This window comes from Pipra filicauda, unplaced genomic scaffold, assembly GCF_003945595.2.
Source record: "Pipra filicauda isolate LSUMZ 115617 unplaced genomic scaffold, ASM394559v2 scaffold232_size1229904_pilon, whole genome shotgun sequence".
NCBI classification, from domain to species: domain Eukaryota; kingdom Metazoa; phylum Chordata; class Aves; order Passeriformes; family Pipridae; genus Pipra; species Pipra filicauda.
In genome coordinates this window covers 270327-289780 of record NW_024104346.1, presented here as the reverse complement: position 1 = coordinate 289780, position 19454 = coordinate 270327, and the positions used below count along the sequence as shown (strand labels likewise).

The window sequence follows — 19454 nt, the reverse complement described above, 5'->3', positions numbered from 1 at the left end:
AGCAGGAGAACTGCTCTTATTTATTTATTTATTTCCCCCCCTAAAGCGAGTGCTGCTGGATTGTGCCTTGTTTAATCTAAATTTTGAGTCATTTGTAAAGCTTGGCTTTCATCATGCTGCAAACAAAACGAAGGATTAAGGGGAGAGGGTGCAGAGATCTCTCTTGATCAGTGGGATTTGGAAGGGACACGATGCAATTAGGGGAGAATTAGGGTGCTGCAGTCCTGGGCTCTGGATTTGGGGTTGTGCTTGGTAATGAGTGTCTGGTGTGTGCTGCTCCTTTTCCTTAGTGCTGGAATTTGGGAGCCAGGCTTTGCCTTAGGCCCAGCTTTGGAGGGGGGTGTTTGTCACCTGGCAGGGCTGAACATGGGGCAGCTTTGGTTGTCAGGAGCTCTCCATGCCTTGGAGAAGCCAGGGAATGGTGTGGGTTGGAAGGGACCTCAAGGACCATCTTGTTCCACCCCTTTCTGCTGGAGTTGGGCAGTTGGGGTGTCTTGACTCTGGAAGGGACCTCAAGAACCATCTTGTTCCACCCCTTTCTGCTGGATTTGGGATGTTGAGGGCTGGGGAAATGCTGGAGTTGGGCAGTTGGGGTGTCCTGAGCCTGGAAGGGACCTCAAGAACCATCTTGTTCCACCCCTTTCTGCTGGATTTGGGATGCTGAGCACTAGGGACATGCTGGATCTGGGCAGTTGGGGTGTCCTGACCCTGCCAGGGCTGTGTTACCCCCCCCTCAGCACCAGCCCCAGCCCTGGGTGGGGGCACCAGGGCTTGGCATCTTTGCCTGTCCCCTGAGGCTGCAGGTTCCCTCCACCAGACCCTGTGCTGTGCCAAGGGTGGGTTGGCACAAACATCCCTCTGGACAAAGGGACTTGGCAGTGGGAAGTCGTGGAGGAATGTAAAAATGGGGATTATTTTTGGAAAGCTGCTCCCCTACTGCTGGTGCCCCAAAGCAATGGGTTAGACCCTGTAAAATCAGCCCAGCACATCCTGCAACAGCTCAAATTTAGCCTTGGATGCTCAGACTTGACTGGGTTTTATTGGCTGGAACTGCAGGGTTGTCCCTGTGCTTGCTTGGGAAGGACTGCACTGTTCTGCAGGATAACCTGGCTGAGGCAGAAATAGGGGTTTTGCCCCAGAAATGTGAGTTTTGGCAGCCCCCTGTCCTTTCTGTGGTCCCTTGATGGTGGATTTGTTAAAAACCTCGAGGTCAGGCTGCAAACACCCCGTGACCTGCAGGACTCTGGGGATCTTTGGGGCATCCTGAGACCTTCTGCTCCCCTCCTGCTGCGTTTGCAGGTGGATTTAGAGTCAAAAGAAACAAGTGTTAGATTCCCTTTGATAGTGGCCTGCTGTTAATTAGTGTTCTCCTCTTAAATTAAAAATTAGACAACCCCCCCTGCACAGTCTGAACATACCAATGCTGGTAAGAAAGATGTGACTTTTCCTCATGAATATTTTTTTAAGCTGGTGCAGGGGGCTGAGTTTGAAGTTCTCCCTGCTTTATTTAAAGAGAAAGCAAAAAGCTGTGAGCAAATGATGAATGAAAAGCTCCCATCCAGCCTCTCTCTCTCTCTCTCTCAAAGCACTGCCCCAGGTGAGCTTCAAGGAGTGACAATCCACATCTCCTTGTCTGAAGCTCCCTGTGAACAGATGTTCCAAACAGGCTGGTTTTTAAGCAAAAAAAAAAAAAAAAAAAGGCATGATTAAAAAAAAAAAAAACCTTGTTAGTGACAGGGGTAATTCTTCCTGACAGCTTTGTCTCTGGAATGTGCTAATTTAGGGATGAAAGGATGACAAGAGGAAGATAAAGAGGGGAGAGCAGTTTGAAGTGGGAGATGGGCTGGTTTGCTCCAGGAAAAGGCTCCTTGGAAGGGATTTTGGATGTTGTGCTTCCTGCTGGGAGGTTGTTCCATTGGACCTTGGGCACAGTCACCATCCAGCTCTTCCTGTGGCTGTTCATGGTGGATTTACCCTTCTCTTTGCCAATAATATGGTTTTTTGGGGGTTTTTTTCTTGCTGTTTTACTGCCTTTTTGAGCCTAACACTCCCCCAGGCCATATTTAGAGTTCATGGAAGCAGAGAGTGGCTTTGCTGTGTGATGTATCCACGGGAAAACTGCATCAGGAAAACTGGGTGGAACTCACTGAGCATTTCCCTCTGAGGATCCCTGAAGTTTCTCAGGGCTTCCCTTTTGCCTCCCTCCCATTTGTGGTGTGTTAATGGTGTGGTTGCAGAGGGATGGGGGGGTCAGACCCTGCTTTTATCTTCAAATAAAAGCTCTCCAAGGACACCAATCCAGCCCTAACATGGTGAATGAAAGGGTCCCTCCTGGTTTGGGGGGTCAGGGTGAGTTGTCTCAGCCACCAGGGAAGGATGCAGGGGGTGGGTGATGTACAAGTGTCTCATCATTTTCTTTTTAACTAATCCCTGATGCTCAGCTAAACCTTTTCCTTGTCTTTCCTCTGTTTTCCATCTGTCCCTGCAGTCAAAAAGCAAATGGAGCTCAAGTCCAGGGGGGTGAAGCTCATGCCCAGCAAGGACAACAACCAGAAGACATCAGTGTGTAAGTTTTTTGGCTCTTCCTTCTCTGTCTTTCGTATAAATGATCTCCTTGAGCATTTCATTTGACTTCCAGTAATCTCTAAAACTTTGTCGTGATGCTTTTCCCTCTCTTCCCTCCCCATTACTGCATCACTTCCTCCCAGTGCTCTGCTCACAAGCATCTACTAACTCCTCAGAGTGGCCTGGAGGGGACTGGGGGGTGTGTATGGAATATTTATATGGAATATATACTGTATTCTGCTGCTCAATGACAGCCTTTTAGTCTGGAAAGTGTCCAGCTGGAAAGAACTTGGAAAACTGAGTTAATGTTGCTGTGAAATTAGGAGTAGGGATAAGGAACAGCACCAAGAAGACCTTTTAGCAAGCCTGCAGAGGTGGCAGCAGGCTCTTTCTCTTTGTATTTGAATTTTATTCAGTTGTCCCTGCAGAAGAATCGTGACAGTGCTGGGCTTGTACCACTGATTTTTGGGTCTCCCTGTTTTGGTGGCTGTGTTTAGGGTGGTGTGTCAGTTTGTCCCTCTGGCAGGAGGGGAATCCTTTAGGTCCATCCATCTTTCCATCGGGTTCTTCTCAAAGCAGAAGCAAAACTCAGAGTTTCTTCCCGTGTGTGACTCTGGACGGACCTTTGGGCTCCTGAGGGGACCCTGGGGTGGAACAGGAGGGATCTGAATTAATTAATAAAGTTAATATTTTATATGAATTCAAATGGGAGCAGAGTGGAACATGTTTTCCCCTCAGTTTTTAGGGGAGAGGGTGGAATTGCTCGTGCACAGTCCACGACATTTCGCCGGGTTGGATTTTGGACACAAAAAACTGAGTTAAGAAACGATGAGCTGGGTTTGGAACGTGCTTTGCTGTCTGTCTGCAGTGAGAGTGGCTCACCTGAGAGTGCTTTTAGTCTCTGGTTTTTCAGGAGCAAGGCCCAACAAGGCAAATAATAACAGGAGGCTGTGAATTGCCCAAAAAACCTCCAGAGCAGAAAATGTTGGGGGGTGTTTAGAGGGAGTGGATTCGAGTTTTAAAGAAAAACTCGGTGTGCAAGATGTTCCTGGGTGGGTGATTTGTGCTTTGCCAAGAAGAGTTTAATTGTAATAAACATTCCAGTTCGCTTAACTGAGTATGATATTCAGTTGGAAAACACCACTGGCTCTGTGTGGAGACAGAGGGATGTGTTTGGAGTGGGGGGTCTGATGTCTTGGACGTGGGGAATGTGGGGAAGGGGATGACAAATGTCAGCCTGGCTTCAAGTCTTTAGTTGATAGAATTACTCTGGTGTTAAGAATATGTAGGATTCCCATTTCTCTTTCCCAGGAATGCTCAGCTGCTTCCCTGGAGCAGTTTTTACCCATTTCTAACACGCTGGGAATGGTGCTGAGGCCGAGCAGGAGACAGCAGTGAACCCTCTGTCAGCTCAGCATCCTGTGAGTGCTGATCCCATCCTCAACCCCAGCTCAGCATCCTGTGAGTGCTGATCCCATCCTGGGGATCAACCCCAGCTCAGCATCCTGTGAGTGCTGATCCCATCCTGGGGATCAACCCCAGCTCAGCATCCTGTGAGTGCTGATCCCATCCTGGGGATCAACCCCAGCTCAGCATCCTGTGAGTGCTGATCCCATCCTGGGGATCAACCCCAGCTCAGCATCCTGTGAGTGCTGATCCCATCCTGGGGATCAACCCCAGCTCAGCATCCTGTGAGTGCTGATCCCATCCTGGGGATCAACCCCAGCTCAGCATCCTGTGAGTGCTGATCCCATCCTGGGGATCAACCCCAGCTCAGCATCCTGTGAGTGCTGATCCCATCCTGGGGGGATCATCCCCAGAGCAGGGAGGCAGCTCAGCCCCAGAGCTGCCAAGCTGTCCTGGTGTAGATGGTGCCAGTGGCCCAGATTGTGTCCATCCCCACCCCCCTGGTGCCTCCAGCCCCCTCCCTGTGCCCCTGGATTGCCAGCCCTGATTACCCTCTATCTCCCACGGCCTCCTGCTCTCCCGCTGCTCCCACAGGGAATGTTCCAGCTGCAGGAGTGCTGATTCCAGGGAAGATGCCGCCAGGAAATGGTGCTTTTTCCTCTCAGCAGAAGGAGCCCAGAGTGTTATCTGCTCCTTTCCCCTGGTGGCTTTGATTTGCATGGTTGGCTGTGCCACTTCCACGAGGCTGCCTCCCAGAGAACTGTGCAGGTGGGACGGGCTGATAAAGGTCACTGAGGGTTGCTGGAGTTGCTCTGGCTCAAATACAAGAAATTTAGGGATGCCTGTGTCTCTTGGTGACAGCTCTGCCACGGAATCACAGAGTCATTAAGGTTGGAAAAGCAAAGATCTCTGGGATCTCATCGAGTCCAGCCTCCAAGTCTGGGCTTTACTCTCAGTTATTCCCTTTGCATCTGCCCCAAAATCCTGCCTGGCAGAGTCTCTTCTTAAAACCCTGCAGGTCTCACAGAGGGTTTGGCTTTGGCTGGGTGGACACTGGGGTTGGGGTCACCTGGCCAGGGTAAACCCTTGTGTTTTGTGGGTCTGAATGGAGACAAAATTCAGTCACATCACAAGTGCTGGTGCTGTTTGAGGGGTAAAAAACCCACATAAAACTCTGGAATTTTGGGGGGAGGCGCTTCCTGTGTTCAGCTGTAGTCAAATGTGTTTGTTTGGAATTGTGATCAAGTGCCTTGTGCTGTTCACCATCCCTGAAATTATTTGGACATCTCCCTTTAACCACTTTTAGAGGCAAAATAACACAGCTCTGGAGGCTGAGAGAGAAGAAATAGTTTTCAGGTTTAGGTTGTGTTTTGGAGGTTGTGTCTGTTCCTGTTTCTGTTCCTGCACACGGGGTGTAAATGGGGACACTCCAGTGGGAAAAACATGGCATTTGTTCTTAAAAAACAGCACCAAAGTTGCTTTTGTGACCTTTGAGGTGCTTTTGTGGCCTTTGAGGTGCTTTTGTGGCCTTTGAGGTGCTTTTGTGACCTTTGAGGGAGGCCCCCCCTGAACAGGCACTGCTGGGGGGGACTGGGAGGGGTGGGATGGAGGAGTGAAAGTTCTGTGCACCTTCACATCGGTCAAAATCTGGTTTAAATGTACATTTGGGAGGGGTTGGAGCAGTTTTAGGTCTCAGCCAAGTGTGTGAAGTTCTGGGTTGTTGCAGCAAGGCTGCTTTGGCATCAGGTGGTGGGGGGTAGTTCATGTTTTATATTCCTAAATTCAGTAAAAACTTGTCCCTTAGGGGTGTTTCAGTGAACTTGGTTAACCTGGGGAGATATCAGAGTTCCTTTAAAACGGATTTTTCAGAGTAAATTCCTGTGGCAAAAAAAAGAACAATCAGGAACTGGCTGTCGTCGAATTCACGGTGGGAAAAGCTGTTGGAAAAAATCAGGAGGAGAACGAAGGGGTGGAAAACGAGTTCCATGGTTTGGGGGAGAGAAAATCCTGGGAGCTTATAATGTAGAAATGGAACAGTTCATCCCAGCTGGTGAGATCCATTGTTTTTCCAGTGACCTTGAAGGATTCCTGTGGGGGTGGAACAGCCCAGCACGGATCAGTCAGAGCTTGAGGAAGGTGAACACAGGGCTGACAGTTCTCAGCATGACAAATCTGCTTCCTAACCCCTGAGTTAGTTGTGTGTCTGAAACAAAAGGGAGAGAACAAAAGTTTCCTGTAAGTGACCATCTAATCCATCTTCTTTCCTTTCTCCTTCCTTCCCACTAGCAAGGAGAATTCCCATGATATGGAGATATCTTTCCTTTCCCCCTTGCTCAGTTTTTATCTTATCTGTTCTCTGCTTTATCTACACGTGTTCTGGAGGTGTTAATAAATCTCCAGCTAACAAGAGATTAACTGGTTTTAGCCTTCAGAAGTGTGACTGGCAGCTGCCAACCTGTTTTTGCTGGTCATCTGCAGCTCTGGGTCCTCCCAGGGCTCTGAGTTAGAGGTTATCAAATATGGGAATTAATAACTGGCTGTGAGAGTGCAGAGTAACCCACCCAGTGGGGTGGGAGGGGTTGTCTGGGGGGGTTTGTTGACCACGGGAGGAAGGATTTGCTGTGGGAAGGGGGTTTGTTGGGCCAGAAGAGCACCCAGAGCTCGATGCAGGGTGTCTGTGTGTGTTCCAGGGGGGGATTCTTCGGGGAGGGTTTTTTACTCTGGGCAAGGCACAGGAGGAAGATGAGAAGTCTCAGCACTTCCACGTGGCCTTGTGGTGTCCAGCCTTAGCCTGGAGGGTTGGTCTGGCTTGGTTTGTGCCCAGGGGTCACACTGGGGTGTGTGGGTGTGGGTAGAGACTGAAGACACCCCATGGAAGTTGGTGCCACCCGAGGACTTTGCTGAGCTGACCTTTCATTCTCAGGAGCTGCTGAAAATGTGGGTGTTTGAAGGCAGAGGCTTCTGCTTCCCTTTAGCCTTTGGGGGCCATTCAGAGGTGGCAGCAGTCAGAGGGTTGTGCTGCTTTCACGGTCCCCCCTCCCCACCTGACTGAGCTTCACATGAGGTCATGAACATGCAGAGGAGGGAAAACAGTCTCTGAGGAGCCTGGTTTCCATGAATCCATGTTTCTGCTCCCTTTGTGCCCTCAAACACCCAGAGGAGAGCACAGAGCACCAAGGTGGGGACACTAGGGTGGGAACACCAGAGTGGGAACAAAGGGGACAGCCCCATCCCTGCTCCAGCACAGGGTGGGAAGGGAGGGCAGGAGCTAAAAAAGGCCCTTTCAGAACTAAAGGGCACAACATGAGATGTCAGTGCTGAGGAGGAGGCCAGGGGCTGGGATGGTTTTGGCCCAGCAGCAGCAGTTGGGTGCAGACAAAAGCCCTGTCCCAGCGATCCTCCCCTCCTTGCAGGAACACTTCCATCTCCCAGCTGCAGTCCCTGGCTACTCCAGGTGTAATTACCCACTGGATAATTACATATCTGATGGTCTTGGCTTTCTGTGTGTCCCCCCTGTGCAGTCTGTGCAGACACCCCACGTGCTTTCTCTCTCTCTCTCTCTCTCCCCTCCTCTGTCCCTGTTCTCCATCTCCTGCCGGGCTCCAGCTCTGGAGCCCACGTGTGTGTCGTGAGGAACGTGCTTTTGTCACTGCTCCATCACCCATCTGGCCCTGGCCTTGGGGGCACTGTGCTAATGCAGCCTGTTGGGAATTAGGATTGGGCTTTCCCCTCGAATCCAGGGATAGGCAGAGGCAGGACGGGAATCCGGGGGTTTGAGATTCACACCAAGGAATGGTGTGGTTTCCTCGGGTCCTCCCCTTGGTGCCATCAAACTCTGCAGCTTCTGTGGCAAAATGCCCTCTTTGTCCCTTTGGGAGTTGCTGGAATTCCGGGTGGAACTGAGGATTTTGCCCCCAGCCCTGAATGCTCGGACAGGCCGGAGAGGGCTGGGAACGGGGAGGTGGAGAGTGGAGCTGGAAGGTCTCTCACTCCATGATTTCCATGGTTTCATGGAAACTCCATGGCTCTCGTGGTCCTTGGCAGTTACTCTGAGGTCGCTCCATAAGATTTTCCACGCTCAGACTTAAAGGACTCGCTCTGAACCCCCCGACTGGCATTTCCCCCCCTCCTTTCTGCCTTTTGTTCCGTGCTCGGGTTTTTTTCCCCCCTGGTATCACACACCTGCCTTTCCATGGAGCTGTTTTCTCCCCCTGGCACCGCTGGCTCGGGTGTAGGATGTCACCTGGATGGGTCACAGGTGGCTCTTTTAAATGGGCTGGTTAACTGGGGTAATTTTGCAGAATATGGGAAAAAAAAAAACCAAACCAACTCTTTTCAGAGGTACTTCTGTAATGGAAAAGAGGGAAAACCGTGTCCCTAGCTGTGGTTTCCTAGAAAACACTTTGCTGTACGAGCTGAGCTGAAATGATTCCAGGGTGTTCGTTTCCAAAGCTGGTTTTTTTTCCCTCACAAAATGGAACACGTTCAGGTTTTTCGAGCTACCGGTTGCCATTTTTTCTCTCCACATCCACCAAAGACAGTTGATGAAAGAATGTTTCTTTTGCTATTCTGTCTCTGTATGTGCTGTTTTTTGCTTTGTAGTAACTCAGGTTGGTGTGTCCCAGGGACATAATATGTGTCCAGACCCTGGGATTCCAGAGAGAGGCAAAAGAATAGGCAACGATTTTAGGTAAGAACCTTTTCCGTGTGGGGTTTTTTTCTTTTGCATGCTGCCAAAGCTCCTGTTCTGTGCCATGTTTGTGCTCCTTGGCATTCTGGAGTCTGTTTTCTGAGACCATCTGCCCACCTCTAATGTGTCCTCTCTGAAAATCCCTGCCCACGTTAGGGAGGAGGAGAATAAATGTGTGTCCCACCTGAGCATCCGGGGTGATCCCTCTGAGCATTTATCCTCTGACAACCCAGGTGTTTAGCCAGGTTGTACAATCCATGTGTGTTGTCATCCCCCCTCTGGTTAAGTGCAGGAAAACTGCCTTTAACAGCCCAAAAAAAATCACTTTTCAAATCAGTTTATCCCCAGCATGGCCCTGCCCCGAGAGAGTTTGAGGTGACTGATACAGTTCCTTGTCAGTGAGTGGCTGTTAATTGAGCGAGTTAATTGAGTTTTTTTATAAAGTTTCAAACAGTGCTGTTATTCCCTTCCAGTTGCAAATGTTCCTCTCCAGTGGGTAGGAGTGACCCAGCCTGTGGTCAGCGATGGGGAATGGATATTTCAGCTTATTTTGCTGCTGGTGGCTCTTTTGGTCACAAAAAGTGCCTTTTGGTTGAACCCGAGTTCTACCAAATTCTCCTGAAATCCAGCAAGTTGGTGAGGGTGGAGAAAAGGGAATTCCCAGTAGTCCCTAAATGCCCCAGGATAAAGTCTCCCAGCTGGATTGTGTCTCCTGGGGGGATAAGGAGGGAATAAGGGTAAATAAGGCAGTGAAGGGGCTGAACCCAAACCCACAGAACCAAGAACAAATCTCTCAGCAGCAGATAAAGGACATTTTTTTCCCACTTTTTCACATGAGAATGCTGAGCATGTCACCTCCTGGGGCTGTGTCTGTGCTCCCACACGGGATGGAATTCCCGGGAAGGCTGGGATGTGCTGCTGGAGCTCAGCCCCCGGGGCTGTTCCTGCAGAATTCCCAGGAATGGGGGGGGGCAGAGGGGGCAGAGCTGGGCCAGGGGCTCTGGGAATTCATGTCCTGCTCCCCTTCCAGGTTGGGCTCCAGCATCCAGTTCTCCTGCAACGAGGGCTACGACCTGCAGGGCTCCAGGAGCATCACCTGCAAGAGGGTGAGCGACCTCATCGTGGCCTGGAGCGACCACAGGCCCGTCTGCAGAGGTGAGGAGGCACAAAACTTCCCTGGATTACTGGGATTGATGGGAAAACCCCTCCCCTCAGGGTCCCCTGGGTGCATCACCCCAGGTTTGGAGTCCCTGGGTAAGGTTGTGGAAGCCCTGGATGGTTTGGGTTGGGAGGGACCTCAAAGGTCACCTCGTTCCAAGGGCAGGGACAATTCCCACTATCCCAGGTTGCTCCAGCCTGTCCTTGGAGCCTTCCAGGGATGGGGCAGCCACAGCTTCTCTGGGCAACCCATGCCAGGGCCTCCCCACCCTCCTTTCCCATTATCCAAGGGTCATCTCTCTATTCCAAGTATTTCCTTTTAGGGGACAAGGAGGAGAGGGGAGAAAGGGTGAAAGCCTGGAATAAAATCTGGAAAAGCAGAGATGGAGGGAGATTTTTTTTTTTTGAACTGGAACTTGCTGCTCTTGGGCATCCAAGTGGGATTTTTGGGCTGTGGTTCCTCAGTAGCATCATCCCGATGGTCCTGTGCCATGAGCCATCCCCCAGTGGAGTTTCCTTTCAGTGGAGGAGTTTTCTTTCAATGGAAAACACACTGATGCCCATTTTGCCCTTGGCCATTTTGTTTTCATTCCCTCTCCAAAGGAGTTCCATGAATAATGTGATATTTGTAATGCTAATAATGAACAACTTGTAATATTTTTAATGAAATCCCTTTAAAGCTCTTAAAGTCATAAATAGGTATTTTTTTCAGTTCTTTTTTTTTTTTCTTTAATTTCATCTGCAGATTTTTTTCAAGGCTTTGGAATCCCATCTAATTCTTGAAACAAGCCTGGAATAAATTGAATCAGTGTAAGAGGATCTTTGGCATAAATATGTGACACTATAAAGGAAATTTATGGTGTCCTCTTGCAAGAGATAAGAAAGGATTTGCCTCTGTTATTGTGTCTCTTTGAATCAACTTAATTTTTTTAACTGCTAATTTTGTGTTGTGCTTTTTTTCTGTTTGAAAAGTTTTCCATTTGCTCTTTATTTCAGTTCCATTTTCCCTTTGGGTTTCTCTCCAGTTGGGAAATCCCAGTGAACAGGTTTTAACCCCCCTGGGCTGGGAGAATTTCTGATCCCCAGGGATCAAACTTTGAGCCACTGATGGGAGACTTTTTTCAGCTCCCCCATCTACAGCAGGTTCCCTCTGGGTCCTGGGAACACCACTTAAAAAATGGGAATAATGGGATTTACCTTTGTTTTTTGTTGAGATCAGATGGGACAGCTCCAGGGTTAGGCAGGAGGGATGTGATTTAGCACCATGGAGAGATGCCCTCAGCTCCTTCCCGACCTGCTCTTGCTTTTCCACATGTTCCCCTGTGTCCCAGCCTGGCCAGGAGATGGTTTTCTGTGTTTTGCTGCAATTTGGAGTGGTGGGGAAAAAAAAAAAAGCCTTACAGATACCATGTATGCAAATACTTCTCCTTTGAGATTTGAAATAAATTTGAATTTTGAGGCTCCATCCCAAGAGCAGAGGCAGCTCCAGAGCCAGGATGCTGCTCTTCACATTTCCTGGTGAAATATTCCAGCTAAATATTGCATCAAAGGGATACCACAGGCCAAAATTTCCCTGTTTAAGCACTTTCCAGCTCCTCCTTTACCTGAGATGTTTTTAAGATGCAAAGCTGAGTTGCCATCTCAGTTCTGAGCCCACGGTCGTGTCTGAACGAAACCAGCCTGATAAATACTTAATAATTACATCATAAATTCTTGCCATGCAGTATCTTTTTTTTATTTTTTTTTGATCTGCAAGAAGAAAGGAAAGATGGCTTTTTTTTTGAGGGGGGTGACATGAAAAAGGAGCTGCATCTCAGCCAGAATCTTCCCCGTGGTCGGTTGCGAAGCGATTTTCGCCAGGGCTTTAGAAAGAAAAAAAAAAGATGAATAAAATCAGAATGATGAATAAAATGGTCTCCAATAAAGTTGGAGAGTGTGAATAAATAAGTCCTTATTCATAGTCTCCAGTAAGGTTGGAGAGTGGGTTGTTGTTGGTTGGTTGAACAGCCCCCCAGACAAACCCTCCAACAGACAAACCCTCCATCTCTGCTGCACGAGGGGGGAAAAGGGGGAGTTTTGCCAACACAGGGTGGTGATTTTGGGGGTTTTAGCTGCCAGCCCAGAGCGCAGAGGTCTCACTGTGCTGCCTGTGTCCCCAGCCAGGATGTGTGACACGTACCTGAGGGGGCCCAGCGGGGTCATCACGTCCCCCAACTACCCGGTGCAGTACGACAACAACGCCTACTGCGTGTGGGTCATCACCGCCCTCAACCCCGCCAAGGTGGGTCCGGGGGGCCCCAGCCAGGGGGGAAAAGGCTCTGCAGGCCCTGGACCAGCAGCATTTCAGCCCCAAAGGGCAGAGGGTGGGGTGGGGAGGAGGAGGTGTGGGTTCATCTCCCACTGTTTGGGCAGTGTTGTTAATTTATGAGCAAGTCCTCTCTGGGGGTGATTCCAGGCTGGAGAGAGCAAGGGCTGACTGCCCTGGCCTGGGAAGGGTCAGTTCCTTTCCGTTTGCCACTGGCAATGGAATTGCAGTTGAGGGCAATGTTTGGTGCCTTGACTCTTTCCAACCCTTCAGTCTCAGCCCGTGTCCCTCCTCCAGATCTGGGTGGGAGCACGAGGACGAAAATTACTTTGCTGTGTGGCTCAAAACACACTTCCCGAGGTGTTATTCCCTGTTATTCCCTGTATTTGCTCTCAGGAGGTGACAGGTCTCATTCCTCTCAGTCCCTGGGTTCCCACCAGCACCACCCCGTTGGCTCCAGAGGGAATCCTGCAGCCCAGGGCTCTGAGCATCCCTGGTTATTCCCAAAAGAGGGAATCCTGCAGCCCAGGGCTCTGAGCATCCCTGGTTATTCCCAAAGGAGGGAATCCTGCAGCCCAGGGCTCTGAGCATCCCTGGTTATTCCCAAAAGAGGGAATCCTGCAGCCCAGGGCTCTGAGCTCCCAGGGTTATTCCCTCAGGGATGCCTTGGACCTGCTGCTGAGCCAAGCAGGGCGTTTCCCAGACGTGTTGCTACCCCAGGACCTCGTCTTTTTTCCTGGGAATTGTTGGGAATTGCTGGCACTGCCCTGCTGTCACCTCCCCCTGGAGCTCGTGGCTGGAGAACCTGTTGAGTTCCCTCTCAGTTCAAGCCTTTAACAAGCCCAGATCCCTGGTGGATCCTGGTTTTTATGAGGAGCAACCCCCCCTTCCAGCTGCCAGGGAGGTTGGAGCCCAGGCTGGCATTACCCAGGAGTGCAGGAATGACCCGGATCCCGGGAAATGGGAGTGTGGAATCAGGATATTCTTCAGTGCTGGTTCATTAGCAGTGATTTAGTGGTTAATGAGCCCCAGGGGGTGGGATGTGCAGTGGAGGACAGGCCACAGCAGCTCTTCCTGCTCAGGTGTCAGCTGTGCTTCCATCCCATGGAGGCTCCTGGATATCCATTCCCAGGTTGTGGAATACCCACCAGCTTGGGCTGTGGAATGTGTGTTTTACTTTATATGGCATTTTTTCTGTGTGTTTGACTTTAAAAATCAGCAACATCCAGTTCTTGTGTGCATAAAACAGACCTCTGGGTTTGGAAAGAAGTCGTGGGGAGCTGGATGTGGATGTGGGATACACTTCCAGTTGGGATTCCTGTTACAGACTAGGAAGGAGGAGGTGGAAATCATCATCAAAATCCACCCATGGGCCATGTCCAGTGTTTCACTGACCCTTCAGTGTGTTGTTTTGTGTTGAATATTCAAGTCTAACCCTCAGCTCTGTTCCTTTGCTGTTGTGCCAGTCTTGGGCCCAAAGTTTTCCAGCTTTTCCATCAGCACTGTGGTGGGATAAGCTTCTCCTCTAAGCTCCCTGGGCAGATTGTCTCCTTTCTCAATGGAATTTCTCCTCAGGGAAAGCTCCTCTTCCCATGTTTGGTTTCTTCTTCAGCTTTTAACCCTGGGTAATAACGAACTGTTAATTAGGAAACAGAATCTGCAGGTCCTGATCCTTTGGGGAAATCCATTCATTTTGGTACTTCCCGACCCAGAGCAGAGATTTAACAGCAGCAGAACTGCAGTTTGTGCTCCCTGGGCTGCACGTCATAGATTTTAACAGTGAAATATGGCTGGATTGGTTAAATCAACAGCTTTTATGGGCTGTGTGAAGAGACTCCCTTTTCTGCAAAGTGATAACTAGTTAATTAATAATAGCAGTTTTAGAAAGGTTTATAAATTTATAAGTTTATAAATTTTCTGGTTGTTTTTTTTTTTTTTTTCATCCTGGAAGTGGAATTTGCAGGTAGGGAAGAGCCTCTCCATGCCTCTGAAGCAGGGAGGGGTCAGCAGGAAGGGGGTTGAGAAGGAAGGGGTTTGGGAAGGCCAAGGGGATGATCCCAGTGTGGATCCCCCATTTCCCAGGGTGGATGAGGGAGGGATTGGGGCTGAATTCACTGAAATGCCTGTAAAATACTTGGAATATGAGAAGCCTCATGTGGCTGAGCAGGATCCTGCTGAATTCAGTGTAATCTTTTTATTGACTCCAGTGCTCCTTGGATCAGGTCCTGTTACAAGGAGCTTTTAACGTGAGCCTGGAAAACCAGGGGAGCTGAATTTGGAGCTCATTTGCAAGTCCTCTGGTCTATATTTGGAAAAGAACCCTCAGCCAGATTCCCTGAGCCCCAGAATCCCCTCCAAGTTTTGCTCAGAATCCTCCCCCAGCAGCTCTGAGGGCAGAGAGCTCCTCACTGACAACTTGCAATTATTCCCCAGCCAGAGGGTGACATCAGACCCATTTGGGGGGATATTTTCAGGCTATTGGGATTTTTTTGCTGGTCCTTGGTGCCATGGGAATGAGTTTCCACCACAGTGGGAAAAATAAATCACCGGGGAGCTGAGAAATGAATATGATAATTGGGGGATTTGCATAAAAACGATTTCTGGACCTTTTTTTTTTTGCCATAATGGATGTTCCTGGTTGATGTTTCTCCCGGGGTTGTTCTCACCTGGGCTCTCACGAACCAAATAAATGAAGCTCTGTCCAAGCTTTTTTGTGCTGGAGGGAGATGAGCCCCTCCAGGGGAGGATTCATCCCAAATTAAGAGAAATGCTGGAGCCTGGGGAGAAGGGGGAGATGAGTAACGTGCTTGTAAAGCATTTCAATGTAACTGCAAGAGGTGTTTTATGGAGAGAATTATTGGGTTTTTTCCCTCTGAATGTGACTGCACTTCAAATCACTTTGTGCCACAAAGCTTTAGGCTCAGGTGTCACATTCCAGCCCGATTTTCTTGGCTTTGCTAATTGCTTCCTGTCACTTCAGCAGCTTAAAAATGGAGCTTTTTGTGTCATCCCCGTGTGTTTGTGTGTGCTGGGAGGGCTCTTGTTGGTTTAATGGATCATTAAATAATTTTCAGCTTTCGGAGCCAAAAAAAAAAGACAAAAAAAAAATAGGGAAACGGATAAATAAATATTGTATTCAGCATCCAGTTCCTGTGCCACGAGGTTACAGTCTTGAGTGTGCTAGAATGTAATTAGTTGTTTAATTAGGGTCAGGCTCCTCAGAATGCAGCTCACTTGAGTGGGTGATTGAACTAACGATGTGTGCAGCGTTACAGCTTTGTATTAATTACATTATTCCATCATTACAGGCTTTAATAACGACCTGCACAGGTTAATATTTCGGTGCTGCCACTCCAATTAATGGTTCCACAGTTGTCTGAAGGATCACACGAGTCCCGGGGCTTGGGGGAAAACTCTGATTTTTCAGGATGTCGTGGCTCAAATCCCTCATTTCTGGGCATCTGAGAAATATTGCGTTTATGTGTAGGAGGGGGTGGCACAGGACAGCTCGGCCTCAGCTACAGAAACACCATTATTTTTTTTTTTTGCTTTTGGTTTGAACTTTGGGACTTTTATTACTGCACACGTGCTCAAGGGTTTGCAGGAGGTGCTGCTTTTTTAATAGGTAAGAAATGAGAGAGAGCAGGATTTTGGTTTCCCTGTGCCTTTGGTCCTGGCCCTAAGATGGGCCCTGAGATGCCCTGGGGTGGCATCAGGTGCCTGTGGGCCTTGGCACCAACGTGGCTCCTCCTCCTGAATTCCTTTTGATAGTTCTGTGTTGTCTAAAATAGCCCAAGGGGGCCTGGACTCAAATGTGGTGATTTAATCTGTTAAAAGCAAGGAAATGCAATGTGTTTCCAGGCACCTGCACAAAGGTCTGATGATCCAAGTGCTTTCCTGGCTCAGGTCACTGAAAGAGCTCCAGGAACCCAAAGCTCCATTGATTGTTCTGGAAAACACTTCTGGAAATGAAGTTCTCTTCCTTTTCTGTTTGTTCAGCCTGGATTAAGGACTTTTGTCCCCTAAATCATGCTGTATTTGAAAACAAGAGGTTTCCAAAGCAGCTGAGAGGTTTTGGAACCCAAACCTCTTGGTGTCCATGGGGTTTGTGCTCCGTGGGGGCTGGAAAAGTGGAGTGGGGGTGGAAATTTGGGTGGAACAGGAGGGAAAACACAGGGCACAAAGAGCTGTGGACAGATGTGAGGATGATGATTGTGTTTGCAGACAGCCTGAGACAATTTCCCAGTGGTAATTCATATAAATCCTCTCTTGGTCTGACCAGAAACCAGGAGACATTTTGGGAGGAACTCAAAGCAAAAGACTCTCCACTTGCACCTGCACAGACAGGATTTCAGGGCTGGCAAGGAAAGGGCAGAGGTACCTGGTGAAAGAGAAAAGGAGCCTGCTGGAGTCCCAGCACACACATTTTTATGAGTAAAGTCATCTGGGAAATGGATGGATGAGGCAGAGAAGTCCCAGAGGTGGTTTCAGGAGGAGCTCAGTCTGCCTGCAGGGAGGTGCTCCAGGGCTGCAAAGAGCCAGGACAGTCACCTTTGGGGATGTCCTGGAGATATTCTGGGTGCTCTTGGAAGCTCCAGAGCCCAGCAGATGGCCAGGCAGGGCAGGGGCTGGCTGTGGCTCCCGGGGTGGGGGGGCCCTGTTAACCTGCTGCCTCTTTGCCAGGTCATCAAACTCACCTTCGAGGAATTCGAGCTGGAGAGAGGATATGACACCCTGACAGTGGGGGATGGAGGCCAAGTGGGAGACCAGAAAACTGTGCTTTATGTGTAAGTAGCATTTCCTGAGGCCCCTGGGGGAGGGAGACCCAGCCCTGGGCTTTGCCTGAGGGGTTGGGATGGGGGAGCCCCCCCTGCTCCCTGTCCCTGGGGAGGGGGAATTATGTGCTGCTTGTCATTTTTGGGGGCTGTTCTGGTGTGTTCTTCCCTCTGCACCTCATTTCTCCTGAGCTGCCTTTGTGGAGCCCTCAGGGAGGGGCTGAGGGTGTCCAGGGAGCTGAGGGAAGAGGATAAAACCTGGGATATGAGAGGATCTGCAGCTCAGGCAGGGTCCAGGGGCTGTTTTCTCTCTCTCTCTCTCTCCTGGGCTGTCCTTCTGTGCCATCCTGGTTACCTGTGCAAGGTGTAAATCCATTGCCTCTGGGTGAGACACCCCAGGGTGCATTGGGGTAAATGATGCCCCCTCAAGTCTGGGATTTGTCCCCCTCAATTTGCATCCTTTAGGCTGCACATGTGATGTTCTGTGGGGGTTTCTTCAGCGTTGGAGACACAGAGATGGTCCTGCTTTCCTTCCAGGCCTCTCCAAAACTCCTCCAGCCAAGCTGTTGTGCTCTTGCCAACAGTTGGGAGGGTGTTATATTGTGGGGTTTTTTTTTCATTCTTCCTCTTCTCTTGTTTTTCCCACACAGATCAGCCTCCCACTCCATCTCCACTCACATTCCTGTTTCCTTGTCTTGCCCAAACCTTTGTTTTCCCCGAGGTTCCTTTTCCTCCACGTTTCTTCCCAGCCCATGATCCTTTGGTCAGGAGCTCCAGGAATGGGCAGGCTGATTATTGCCCAAGTGTTTGTAATTGAAGTGTTCCAGAACATTTCACAGCTGGTTGGTCAAAATGTGCAAATCACTGCCAGGGGAGCAGTTTGTAAGAACCTGCTGAAATGATTCCTCCTTCCTCCCCTTTGGCTTTGCCTGAAGCCCAAGGAAGATTTTCCTGGGTTTGGTTGTTGTCATTCCACGTTTTTCTCACTCTGCATTAGCCCCCCAACCCCTGGCTAATGCAAATGTGGAATATCTGGGACTGGGAAAGGTGCAGTGTCTGGAATCTTTTCCCAGTGCAGGAGAACTTTCAAGCAAATTCCTGATGCTGATCCTAACAGGGAAGTTTCTTTCTTTATTTATTTATCATCTGCAAGGATAAGTTGAAAGGTAATTAAATATGAGAGAGGTGTGAAGAGCACAGAAATATTCCAGCTGTAATTGGTGTGCACTTCTCCCACTGTCACCTGGATCCAGGTAGATCCACTGGGCACCAGCTGTGGGGTTTTTTGAGGAATCAAAACACAGAAACCTGATCCTGTCAAAGGCAGGAGATCCGATTTTCTTGCTGCTCTTCCTTTCTTCTTGGCTGTTGGAAGAGGAGCTCAGTTCCTGCTGCCTTTCAGATGAAGGAACCCTCTGGAATCAGCTTGCACAGCACAGCCACCATCCCAAAACGGAGCCAGGAAGGACCATTTGTCTCCAGCCTCTCCCTCATCCCTGTAAAATGCATCTCAGGGAACAGAACAGATTGTTAGGCTGAGCTTTTCTGACTTGCAGAGAGGATTTTATTCCCTAAAGTAACAAGCACCCAAATCAATCACTGGGCTTGTTAAAGTGGAATAGCAAAGAATGAGGGAAGCTTTGAAGCCCCCTATTTTTCCTGAAGGTTTTTCTCTTGCTGTGCTCCTCATTCCTGCCTCTCTGCTGCTTCAGTACCTGGAGAATCAACAATCACACCCCTGCACTCTGCAGCAAACTCTTGGGGTGCAAAACAGGCATTAAAACAAGATCATTTCCCCATTTCCCAGCGCCCTGGGATCAGTAAAATTCCTGGTGCAGGTCAAAGGAATGACGGAGCAAAAGGTGGGGGCAGAGCTGGGAGGGCTCTGATGGGCTTGGGAGAGCTGGTTGTGATTCCAGGGAAAAGCACCCTCTGGAGCAGGGGCTGGGGGCAGGTCTGACCCTGGTGGGTCTGGGGAGGGGCTCTGGGATGGGGAGGAGTGTTCTGTGCCTGGCCAGGCAGGTCCTGCTTACCTCAGATTCCTGAACTGGAGAGAACCTTCCACTCCCAGGGAGCTGCTGGGAATGTCCTGGAAGCTGAGGAAGCAGCTCAACCCTTGGAGCAGCCACAGCATCCCAGGCTGGTTTGGGTGGGAAGGGATCTTAAAGCTCACCCAGTGCCAGCTTCTCTGGGCAACCTGTGCCAGGGCCTCCCCACCCTGTCCCATCCAGCCCCTGCACATCTGCAGGAATTCAGATTTAAGCAAACACTGCAGAATAAAAAAAAATCCCCAGACCCTCCTCTCTCCCCTTGCAGGAGCTGCACTTTAATTTCTAAATTCCTCCCAGATAATACCTGAGCAGAAATAGTGCAATAACAACATGAAACACTGCCACTGAGACAGGCAACACAACAATCCTGCTGCTGGAATAATGATCCTTCCCACCCACTGCTCCTGTGTGTGCAGGGAAGGGAAGGGAGCTGGAGCCCTGCAAGATGCTCCTGGGGGTGGGGGATAAAGCTCCAAAGCTCTGTTGAACCACAAGGAGATGAT

General features: G+C 49.7%; 1 protein-coding gene across 3 annotated transcripts in view; it reads left to right on the top strand.

The window, feature by feature from the left end:
- The window catches only part of CSMD2 (CUB and Sushi multiple domains 2), a 249974-nt gene that overhangs the window by 106455 nt on the left and 124065 nt on the right, over positions 1–19454 (top strand). Inside the window, exons 7-11 of one of the 3 annotated variants that reach the window (XM_039381589.1) lie at positions 2489–2566; positions 8575–8662; positions 9693–9817; positions 11980–12101; positions 16809–16912. In XM_039381589.1, coding sequence (XP_039237523.1) covers positions 2489–2566; positions 8575–8662; positions 9693–9817; positions 11980–12101; positions 16809–16912 — 517 coding nt within the window. Of the gene's footprint in view, positions 1–2488; positions 2567–8574; positions 8663–9692; positions 9818–11979; positions 12102–16808; positions 16913–19454 lie in introns of those variants that run through there. The other 2 variants (XM_039381591.1, XM_039381590.1) reach the window with 2 other exon arrangements.